General features: G+C 39.5%; 1 protein-coding gene across 2 annotated transcripts; it reads right to left on the bottom strand.

The window, feature by feature from the left end:
- Positions 1-78: 78 nt before the first annotated feature.
- On the bottom strand, positions 79-11,418 carry washc2c (WASH complex subunit 2C). Of its 2 annotated transcripts, XM_031735166.2 has the most exons (31): positions 11,264-11,418; positions 9,510-9,653; positions 9,204-9,368; positions 8,955-9,023; positions 8,700-8,873; positions 8,482-8,575; positions 8,325-8,386; positions 8,036-8,089; positions 7,829-7,924; positions 7,644-7,728; positions 7,403-7,462; positions 7,133-7,278; positions 6,938-7,028; positions 6,796-6,849; positions 6,516-6,710; positions 6,259-6,413; positions 6,059-6,169; positions 5,447-5,542; positions 5,260-5,361; positions 5,063-5,170; positions 4,813-4,982; positions 4,549-4,669; positions 3,916-4,347; positions 3,670-3,798; positions 3,465-3,566; positions 3,265-3,339; positions 2,997-3,056; positions 2,332-2,559; positions 1,498-2,244; positions 1,238-1,409; positions 79-1,145 (listed from the first exon to the last, which is right to left on the bottom strand). In XM_031735166.2, the coding sequence occupies exons 2-31, from the start codon at positions 9,651-9,653 to the stop codon at positions 997-999; spliced, it is 4,446 nt and encodes a 1,481-aa protein (XP_031591026.2). In that variant the 5' UTR covers positions 11,264-11,418; the 3' UTR covers positions 79-996. The 2 variants fall into 2 exon arrangements, with proteins under 2 accessions (XP_031591026.2, XP_039477798.1); XM_039621864.1 differs by lacking the exon at positions 2,997-3,056.
- Between the last annotated feature and the right edge of the window lie 413 nt (positions 11,419-11,831).

Below are 11,831 nucleotides of genomic sequence, written 5' to 3'. Positions count from 1 at the left end.
CTTTACACAGCATGAAACCCTTAAACAAAGCATACAGTTTATGTACAGCAGTCGGTTTATCCATCAGACCTGACTTAAAACCTTTAAAATATTTATTTAGATCACTAGTATTCTTTTTCCAAGTTTCTAAATAAACAAGTGCATTTAAAATCATTCATCATCTTATGTATGTGTTTATCTAAAAGTGTACCAATTTGTATATTTCTATGTCACCAAGCACTTCTAATACTACAAAAAAGGCTGCTATGTCAAGCACAGAATTTGGTATCACGAGTTAAAGCTTAATTTTTTAATTTAATTAAGAAATGTAACTAAATTAAAATCCCCCCTTTTACCTTTAATTTTGGTGACTTCAACCAAAGAATAAAAATAAATAAAATAAAAATAAATAAAATCACAGAATCTTAATCACGTAAAATCATAACTGCCTATACCTGTAGACAGACAACATACATGAAATTCACAGACTCTGAAATAATCACAGGCAATAAGGATCCTTAAAATATGTTTCTTTTTAGTTATTAAAAATGAATTTTCTTTTTAATCACAACCAAAGTTAAGAAATGGGTGAATTTCCTTAATAAAAACATTGTCAAAAATGCCTAAGATAGTAAGTAAACACAATGATTTCTCATAAACATGATATGGCACAAACCTAAAGAGATGAAATCTCACATGGCAAAGCCCATGGATGCAAACAAAACAGTTACTGTTTAAGTTCTGCAGACTTCGAGGCTAAGCATATGGTATGCTTATAAAGTGCTATTATGTATAGGAAAGACTAACAGTATAAAATAACAATGACAACAGGATGATTTTGGAAAAGCTGGAATTATTTTCATTTGACTTTGATTGCCAAAAATAAGCCACATTTATTTATATGAATTTATATGAATAAATACTCTATTAACAGTGAATCTGATATCTTTCAATGATCCAAATGACAAAAGAATGAATCCACAAATTGTACAAATCTGGCTACATGGAAACGACAGTTCAATTCCCGCCCAGAGCATTAAGTGGATCATCAAAAATGTTGCTTGAATCCGTTGCGGTACTGCTGTTCTCCTTGGATGGTGTTGTTTTCTTTGTTTTAGGGGGAGCCTTTGCCACTGGCTTTATTGTGCTTGTTGAGAAAATGTCATCTTTAAAGAACAGAGAGGCGTACATAATATTTAGTCAAACAAGCCAGGCAGACAAGAGAAAAGGCAAAATTGAACATTTTATTGTCGCTTACCCATGTCATCATCAAATATCGATTTGGTCTCTCCCTTTGCCTTGGACTTCTCTTTTGTTTTTAAAGTGTCCGTCAGGTCAGCAAAGATGTCTATGTTATCGTCAAACAAGCTGGCATCGATGGTCTTCTCTTTGTGCTTCTTGTTAACTTTAGGCACAGCGGCTACTTCATCCTGAGAACAGACAAATGTTTGAAGAAATAAACCTCATTAGGAGTACGACACAGACAATAAAATGAAAATAAAATAAAAAGAAAGGTACCTGAAAGAGGTCCTGCTTTGAAAAACTACTGCTGTTCTTGATTTCTTTACTGCTTGTAGATGAGGGAGTGGAGCTGTTGCTCAGCCCAAAGATGTCATCATCATCATCATCATCATCATCATCTTCTCCCAAAAAGGATGCTGCCTTGGCTTTTTTAGTAGTTGGCCTTGGCTTAACCTTCTGAAAAAGGTCATCAGTGTTGTCATCAAAAATGGATGGGAGTGTGCTTTTATCTTTATCCTTCTTCAGTCCCGTCCCGCTACTGGCCTGAGGGGGCGCCGCCTTGGAAGTTTGCCTGGTGGAGGATTTGTTAGAGATTGAGGTTCCCCCAAACAGACTGTCAGAGCCAAAAATGTCATCCTCTTCAGGAGACAGCAGCAGCTTGTTACTGTTGCTGTCCTTTACAGAGTCTTTCTTTTCAGCCTTCGAGGACACCGGTAGTTTCAGTTCAGATGGTCTAGGGGAGGCTTGGGAGGGTAAAGGTTGAGCAGTTGTGGAGGAGGGTAAAGGTTGAGAAGGTGTAGAGGAAGGCAGGGCTGTAGGTGCAGTTAAGCTTGGTAGTGTTGGATCGACGTGCAAATGGTCAGACTTGTCCGATGTAGGTGAGACTAAACCAGACACAGTGGGGTTTGGCCCAAGAACATTTCTACCTAGGGTCTCTTCTGTATCCTCCACAGATCTTTGGGCCGCTTGCTGCCTCGCTGCTCTGGACTGGGGTCTCCGAAGTGCAGAACCTTTGGTGCGACTCTGCATGACAGAAGATTCACGCTAACAATGTCAACCCAGAAATCCAAAAAAATGACAATAATAAGCCTCAGCAATCAAAAAACACACCTTGTGTGCGCTCTGCAATGTTGTGACCTGGACCGGGGTGTCAAAGCTGACGCCTCCCTCTCTGTCTGGTCCAGCTCCTGCAGGAGTTGTGGCAGGGCTTGGGCTCAAGCTTGAGCTGGATACACCAGAGGAGGAACTGGGTGCCATGCCAGGGAATAAACTTGCATCTCCTGGCATAGTGGGTACCGCACCAGGGAGCAACGCAGCAGGGTTGATCATCAGACTGGCCTGAATGCAAACAAAATAGGGTCAAAGTGAAAAACATATGTATGATACAAACTTTTTAAAAACATACTAATTATGTGCTTCAAAAAACAAAATCATAAAGTTTCTCAGCATGGTTCCAAACAGCAGATCATTCAGAGAGAAATGAGAAACCAGAACTGTTGATGGAAGTGAAGGAAGAACAAGATGGGTAAGTGCCAACAAGTGAAACTGCAAAGTAGCAGGTGCAAACTTTGTTTTCTGTTTAATACACACAAATCAAAGCAGACAATTTGCTTCATTTTGAAGATCTGAAGGTGGAATATATTTTAAAAAAAGCCCAGACAGAAGGAAACCTTAAAAAGAAAGACATGTAAGTGGGAACAAGTTTTCCTCAGAAGGAATCAAGAGTGAAATGTCAGGAATGAGGACTTTTGATTCAATGAAAACAAAAATATTACTTGAAGCTTTCCAATCTTCGATGAGGAATCTTTTGGTTTTACAGGGCTCGGTGCGGGTTTCTGTGTGGTCAAATTACAGCAAATTAAAGGTCAGAATTTAATCTAAAAGTTGGCATTTCTTGTGTTCAGCTAGAAACAGCACTGCATTTCAGTAAGGGAAACTATGAAATAAGTGCGTCTATCACAACATACTGAAAACCATTTAAAAAATACATAACAAGTAAAAACTTAGAAGGAAGAAAGCATGATATGGGCAATTCAGTCTCACCTCAGTCTCTGATACAGGGTCTGGACTTGCTAGTGGTGCTTTGTCAACAGGCTTACTGGGCTTCTCTGCTACTTTCTAAGAATGAAAAGGCGGGATTGGATTTCTGGGGTTTTCATTTACTTGACATTAACACAACTGATATTTTTTCCTAATACAACAGAAGTCCAAAATCTAATTGCTAAAAATAATCATACTGGTACCGGAGGAGGAGCTTTTGGCTTGATGGAGCTGAAGAGGTCATCTTCATCATCATCTGCAAACAGACTCTGTGCTGCTGGCTTCACTGAGCTAGGCTTGGAACTCTAGTAAACGGACATATCTGCTTTTAGACACATTACGTAGCTAAGTGAAATATGTTATCTACAGGGAAAAGATAGACGTACAAATCATATCAAATATACTGACTGTAGTTTTTGCTGAAGTGGCAAATAGGTCAACATCTGGGTCGTTGTCCTTCTGCTGTGTGTGACTGAACAGCAGCTCTTCATCCTGGAACACCCCGGTGCTCGTTGCCTGCGGTCGCTCCTCTGTAGACTATAAAATAATATGCAGACAGACTTTTTAACACAGTGACTACAAGAGAAACAAAATAATGCAGTTCAATCAATTCTTCACTCAATTCTTCTTAGGCTCACTGTGAAGCAGACAAACCTTTACAGTGTTTTTTGTTGTGGGTTTACTGGGCGTGAATATTGGATCATTCCAAACCCGTTCATCTTCCTCATCATCATCAAACAGACTAACGGTCTTTGTTTTCACTTTCTCTTCCTTCTTTTCCTCCTTTTTGACATTTGGTGGTGGGCTGTCTTTAGACAGGAAGATGTCATCTTGATCGTCTTCATCCAACGGGCTCTTAGTCAGCTTGTTCGGGAGAACATTAATGCCTCCAAAAAGACTCACAGCTCCAGCAGGCTTCTTTTTACTTTCACTGCTCTCTGACAATGATGGTGGGGTTACTGGCTCAGTGTTCTTTGTTGCAGGTTTCTCCTGCACTGATGGCTTGTCCTTTGATGCTGTCACAGAAACTGCAACCTCCTCAGACTTCTGTAAGACCGAGGACGACTGAGAGGCCACATCAGGTGTCTAAAGAAAGAGTTATTTATAGAATTTAGTCTGAATACAACAAAAGGGTGTAATATATTACATAGAATCTCAGTTTAAATATCACTACTGTTTGCTGATGCTTTTTCAATGGAAAGACCTCTTTAAAGATCACTGTAACGAAGCATCAAAGCAAATGCTAAATACAAAAAAAACCCCCAAAACAATCATGAGCGCACTCACTTTCGCTGGGGTCGCAGCGTTTGTGTTAACAGCAGGTTTGATGCCAAAGAGGGAACCTTTATCTTCATCATCACCACCCTCATCTTCGAACAAGAGAGCAACCCTCTGCGGCTTCGTCTTACTATGAAGAGTGGCAGAACAAGAGGATATTTAAGAAAGTTGCAAAAGTTTTACTTTATTACAGTAAACTAAGATAAAAGTCATTCTACAGTGAGTAGAAATATTCTGCATGGAGGAAGAGAAAGTCATTAATGCTGTGAATACCTCGATTCTTTTGTTGGAGCGAACAAATCATCCTCATCGTCGTCAAAGAGGGTGCTCTTTTGAGCTGGTTTGGCACTGGGGAGACTGGATGGGGCACTTGCACTGGATTTCATACCTCCAGTCTTGGTCTCTGGTTTTGATGCGCTACTTTTTGAACTTAGCCATTGGTCCTGTCATTTGAGAAAATAATCCATCATTTGATAAAGTGCTGGCAGGAAGAAGTGGATTTTTTTTTTGTATATATTCATACCTCGTCATCACTGAAGAGTGAACTGGACACAGGCTTAGTGGGCTGTGGTGTGGAGGCTTTAGCTTGAGGTGGTTTTGGTTTAGATTTAGCTACAGAGGCAAACAGATCCTGCAAGCAGAAGATTCATCAGATTATAGTGATGCAGTCTCACCAAAATAAGACTAACTTCATTTAAGTTTGCGAAGAAATATTTTCACCTCTTCATCCTCATCGTCAAATAAAGACAGAGGAGCCTTGGCAGGTTTGCTCTGGCCTGTAGTTTCAGGCTTAGACTGACTCTTAATGTTGGTTGAAAATACCTGTGGAAGGCAAAACACATCTATAGTGTAATAAAATGTACTAGTGCTGTTTTTAATTTTACCCACTGATGTCTGAGAGCCTTACTTGTGTATCTTCATCATCATCAGAGAACAGGCCTCCGGTCTGGGGTTTCTGAGGCTGCTTGACAGCAGCACTTCCAACATCTGGAGGCAGACCATTCTGAAATCCATAACATGACGATGTGAAACTGAATACAAATACCTTTCTGAATTCAAGGCGGCAGAATAAGGTTTTTAATCTTATGAGAAAAACAGTGATAAACAGCAAAGAGAAGTGAACTCTGTCAATAGGAGAAAAAGCCAGCAGTGTTTTCCAGACTAAATTGAATTTGGCCTATTTTCGGACAGCACTGGAGTTTCTGCCCTTGTTTGCGCATTTAATATGATCTGTGCCTGACAAATGACTTATTCCACAGGCAGGAACAACCACAAAACAAATTGTACACCGAGACCTTCATGGAATAAGGTAAAATTCAATATACAGCCGAGTCTCCAAATAGTTGATAGCGTATTATAAAACACTGCAATTTTTTTTAAAATGCTAGATGGCCTTCGCATTCAAGTTAATGAAGCCAAATTGAGTGCTTTTTGCCCAAAGTCCTGCCATTTTGCAAGTGAAAACACAGTAAATTTGATTTTGTCAGGAGAATATTGTTAGACAATGTTCCATTCAGACCTCCTCTGCTTTCTCAGACTCCTCACTGGTAGATGGCTGCCGTTTCTTTAGGCCCTCACTGAGCAAGCTTTTAGTCCCAGGACCAAACATGGAGATGGCCCCTGCAGGCATCTAAACAGAAAAATGAATGAATGTATGAAACTCATATTATACACTGAGTCATCATATTCCGCAGCAGCAATAAGTGTGTGCAAATATACCTTTTTCTCGGGTGGTTTTTCCTTCTCTGCTACTACCTCCTTCTTGTTCTGAGGTGGAGGTGCTGCACTGAACTTGTCACTGAATATGTCCCCATCATCATCATCATCATCATCATTACTGAAAAGGTCAACAGCTTTCTTGGGTTTGGATTTTTCTGAAGGTAAAAAAGAAGTACAATCACCACATAGTCCATTCAGAGCGTGGAACTTATTTCCGCTTTTACTGTAGCGCTTAGGTTCCCATTTTCATTTCTTACCAGAGTCAGCTTTTTTCTGGCTTTTACCCCTGAAGAAGTCGTCATCGTCTTCCTCATCATCAAACAGCCCACCCCCTCCTCCGACAGCTCCTACTGGAACCTGTTTGGAAGGGGCAGTGGTCTTAGGAGCTGGAGCCCCATTCTGTTTGCTTTCCTCTGCCTTGGAGTTGTTCCCTGAACTGAAGAGGCTGCTTTCTGTTGGCAGAAAGTGACTGACTTTATTTAAGGATGATGACACACACCCACAAGGTTATTTAGCAATCATAAAACTAATTCCTACCTGGGAATATTGATACAGCACCAATTGGAATCTTCTTTTTAGATTTGGTAGGTTCTTTGGGTGTTAATGAAAAGATATGCGTTAAATTATAGGTCCACTTTTTAAAACATCTGTAAATATTTTATGTATATCGTTCTCTTACCTGCACTTTCGTCTGTGCTTTTCACACTTTCATTCACTGCTTTCTTCTCTTGAGACACAGCAGGTTTTGGTGCCTCAGAGAAAAGATCACCCTGCATGATGATACAACAATACAAGACAACAACACAATTCAAACTCAGTCTCTACAATGTGGAAATCGGGTGAAACAGAGCAACCAACAAAATAACTTTATCACCTCGTCATCATCATCGAATAAGCCTTTCCCTCCACTGAAGAGACCACTTTTCCCCCCAAATGGTGAAAACTCATCATCCTCTTCATCATCATCATCATCCTCCATCTTCGGTGGCTTGAACATGTCATCACTGTCTTCCTCAGCAGCTGTTACAATGTAAATTAACAAAACTGAGAATCATGGAATCAAAATCCCTGCTTTGGAAATAAGTGATGGAAAAAGCACTAATGCAAAAATCATCATGTACTGATGAATGAATGAGTGTCCTACCCTGTGGCTTTGCAGGCTTTGGCTCTTTTCTGCTTTTACTTTTCTTCTTAGATGCCAATGCTTCCAATGTATGACATGGTAGAAAAAACAAAATATCTGAGCATGCAGTGATGGCACTCATGTCTGTAATGCTTTCTGGGAAATCTTAAAAGTAAACTTGGATGCACTGATTTTCAATCAAATGGAATACAATGAGTGGAATAGATGAATATTTAAAAAGTTTCATAATAACAGGACTCACATGCACGATCTCCCTCGGGTTTGTTAAACGGTTCACCTTTGATTCGGGCAGCTAGCTCATCAGCAAACGACGATGGACCCGTATTCTGAACGTGACAAAAACAAACAGAGCAGATTAGAAAGCAGAAAAGACAAAAAAGGAATCAGACATTTCCATAACACTGTTGTTAGTCCTTTATAGCATACTTGTGTGTCTTCGTCATCCTCCTTGTCTGATTCCCCAAAGATGTCAGAATCTTCATCGTCCTCTTCATCATCTTCATAACTCACCATGGATGACTTCTAGGCAAGCGTAGGAGAAAAAACCCCAAAAAGACAAAAATTGTCAGTTATATTTTATTTTAGCATGTACTGTAGTTGTTAATGTGTTGGACAAATAGGCATACAGGTTACCTTCTTAATACTATTGTGAACTTCCTCCTCCTGATTAAAATCATCGTCTGAATGCTGTTAAAGTATTCGAAAAATGTATAAATATAAGGAATTTTAATAAAAATATGTATGTATGTATGTATGTATGTATGTATGTATGTATGTATATATATATATATATATATATATATATATATATATATATATATATATATATATATATATATATATATATATATATATATATATATATATATATATATATATATATATATATATATATATATAAAAAATTTGAAAATGATCTTACAACTTCTTCTTTGTCATCTTCACTCTCAATCACACTGTCCCTGTCACTGTCAACTGACATTTCTGAAATGACAGTGACAGAAATACACTGTTAGAAATATACACTACATTATGCGAGTGCCTACATAAGCTGTCGTCAGTATTAATGAGTACTTTACCATCACTTGATAGGTCACCAAGTCCAACATCATCCTGTTCCATGAAGGCCTGGGAACCAATCAGATACGGCAGTGGCCTGTCCACATAAAGATCCTAAAGGATCAGGAAACAGGAAGTAAACAGGAAGTAAATTAAATGAATGTAAAGACACATCATTAATAGGTTTTCTATAGTTATTACAAGAATCCCCTTTAATGCTTCAAAGATGAAAGCACACCTTGGGCTCTAGGATTGCATCTGCTCTGTCTGACACCTCCTCATCCTCCGAGTCAGAGTTTCCTGCTTTAATGTCCAGATGCTCAAAGGCCGACTCCAACACTTTTAGACCATAATTCACAGCTTCCTGCATCTTAGGTATCAATTCTGCTTCTTTCTGCTCTCGAGACTTCTCCTTGAGGAAAACCACACATAATCACAGTTATGGGAATAGTTCAAGAAATACGAGTAACCTGTTCTGAATTTCTTAACGTACCTGCTCAGGCTTCTTCTCTGAAGCCTCAGTCTTGGGTACAGTCTCTTCTACTTCTTCATCATACACTCTCTGAAACAGGACGTAAAGTTAAAAGATAGATTACATCGTGTAAACTTCACCCAAAGAGACCTTGGATCACTCGTGGCTCCAATAGTGCATCAATAAGTTGCGTGAGTTATCATCATGTACAGACACAGCTAAGCTATAAAGAAGGAATTACAGTGTAAATGTTTAAAAGCTATGCATTACATTTTCTATAAACTGTGTGTTGGACAGCATCAAAAAGTCATTAAAGACAGAGTGCAAGCAGCTGTCTGTGGTTTTGGTGTCACGGATCAGACTGTCCAGTTGCTTTTCAATCTCGTGTGTCTTTGACAGCATTCTCTGTGAGAAATCTTGAAGAAAGAGGAAGAGCTGTAAAGAAAAGGAAATTGTTAGACATTACAAAGACAGAATTACTTGCAGGATGACTTTCAATTCACCAAACAGAACAAACATCATAATTTTCTGTTTCTTTGCTCCATTTCAGAGCTAGGGACGAACTTTCTGACTTACCCCTGAGTCAGCTGCTAAGGACCAGTTGGCGCTGTTTTGTCGCATCTCTTCAAGAGTCCAGGGTCTCTCCCAAATCTGAGCATCTTTCTCTAAGTGTTCACTCCTGCTTGGGCCATTTGCCATTCCCTCCGGCAACCCACTCATCTGCAACCAGATCACGTGCTTCTGTTAATGGATTTAATAATTCATACGAGCCCTTAAATGCCTCTTAAACCCCAATGAGAAAAAAAAAAAAAAATCAAAACTCAAATCAAATGAAGGTTTGCCTACAATGATTCAGCCTGCTGCAATTTTTATTTGGGTCTGTTTTGAACAAATGCACTGAATGTCAAAGCTTGGCAATGAAAATAACATAAAAATTGTAGGGTTTTTTTGTAGTTTTTGCAAGTGCATCATCCAGAAACAACTTTCCCCTTACCAACAAGTCTTAAGACACTGAAAAAACTATTCATATCACAGAGATAAAGTAGGAACTGAGGACCACTTTGTCATGTGCTCTACATTTAATGTGGCCCAATAAGGTTGGAAAATTGTATCAAACAGACAAATCTGTTAAAAATTAACCTATAAATTTTGAGTGCAAAACTGTACAATATAAATAATAAATCTCACTGCTCTGAGATCAAAAGAAATGACAACAGTTAACACACACAATGCGGTCTTTGACAGGACTGTGGCACTTCAGATCAGAGTCAAGGACATCGGCATGGCCAAATAAAAAACCCACATGATGCCTCCCACAGCTAAACAGCCAGCATGAACTCTGGTCAAAGGTTCAAAACTCTCCACTGAAAACAACTGTGGGTATGTCACTACTACACTGCAATGTGCCTATTCTCCAGAGGTCAGCTACTTTCCTCCTGTGGTGTGACGCGTGTATATTGTGGTCACAAACACCACTTTTCCGCTGCGGGAAGAGCCCAACGTTGGCTGGCCACAGTTCGCTGGTGTATAGTGTATAGCTGATGCTAGAGATCCATTCCAAGTGCTGCTGTATACATGTATGTGTGTGTTTTTTAACTTAAACAGTAATTGGAAAAATGCGTATGAAATGAAATTATCACAAAGCGGCGCACGTCCGTATAATACAACTCCATGTTTAATAGTTCTGGATGCAGCAGGTGCTTATACAGCATCTGTACTAACATAGCTAAGACTAGCCTAGCCAGAAAAACATTTCATTGTAACGAGATAGTCACCGCTAGTCGCTTTAGCTACGAGTGGTTTGAATGTGATGCAAGTACCTATTCTAATCCAAGACCTTTGAGCCAATTAAGCCACAACAAAGCAAACCAAAAACTTAGAGCGGTTATTACGTCCGAGTAAATCGGAACAGATTACTTTTCTGGAGACCTTATCCAAATGTAGATTTAAAAGTTTTCATGGGAGGACTGTCCGTGCATGTGTGTGTATACAGATACTGACTGGTTTAAATATGCGCCTGAAATGCAACACGATGAATGCAATTCTAACTTATAACTTCCCCTTTTAACTTTTATAATTCTACTCATATCCTTCGACACAACAAGTTCTGCAATAGTGTTACAAGTTTCCGAAAGGAAGCTTGAGGAATCCACGGAGTTGCCTAAATGTCATTTCTTGTAACTAGAATTTCTTTCTTGGTAGAGAAAGCGCAGACTGTTTGGCTAACCGCTAGCTTAACTTAGCTAGCCAACACCAACGGTGGCTGCTGCTGTTCCGAGCTAACGAGAGTGACACACACACAGACAAAAACCACGCGCTCCCGAGCTTACCTTGACGACCTCTGGATAAATGCTTTCTAAGACGGTCAAGTGTTGTCAGAAACGACGAGGAAAATAAGATCGATTATGCAAAATTTGGCCTTTCCCTCATTGGTCTTCTGACAGGTCAGCCATATTCTGTCTGCAGACAGTCACCTGACTGTCGTTGCTCAGCAACATAGTGGAAGTGGGGCGGAGTGGAACAAACCAAAAGCCTGGCTTTCCGCGTTGGGTGACTGGTGTGGTTGTCTCTGCATTTCACACCTGTAAGTGTTGCGTTTTATGTAAAATACATAGGTTGTTGAATGCCAGAAGAAATCTGATATATATAAACGAGAGCGAGAGAGAACAACAAATGTAACGGCAAAGCAAAACTCTTCGTTCACGTGTCAGCTGTTAACAAAAAACGAAAACAAAACCGAATACATTTATCTGTTATTGAAATTACAAGGCTAAACAAGCAAACAAACAAAAAAGAAACATGGCTTAAGCTTTTCCTAACACCAACTGTGTATGTCATGTACAGAGGGGTGGCGCACAAGATTGGATCACATTTTATGAGTAATCGGTTCGTTTCAGA

This window comes from Oreochromis aureus, linkage group 13 (assembly GCF_013358895.1).
Source record: "Oreochromis aureus strain Israel breed Guangdong linkage group 13, ZZ_aureus, whole genome shotgun sequence".
NCBI lineage: Eukaryota > Metazoa > Chordata > Actinopteri > Cichliformes > Cichlidae > Oreochromis > Oreochromis aureus.
Note: the sequence above shows the minus strand (reverse complement) of the source record. Positions and strands in the feature narration are given on the sequence as shown.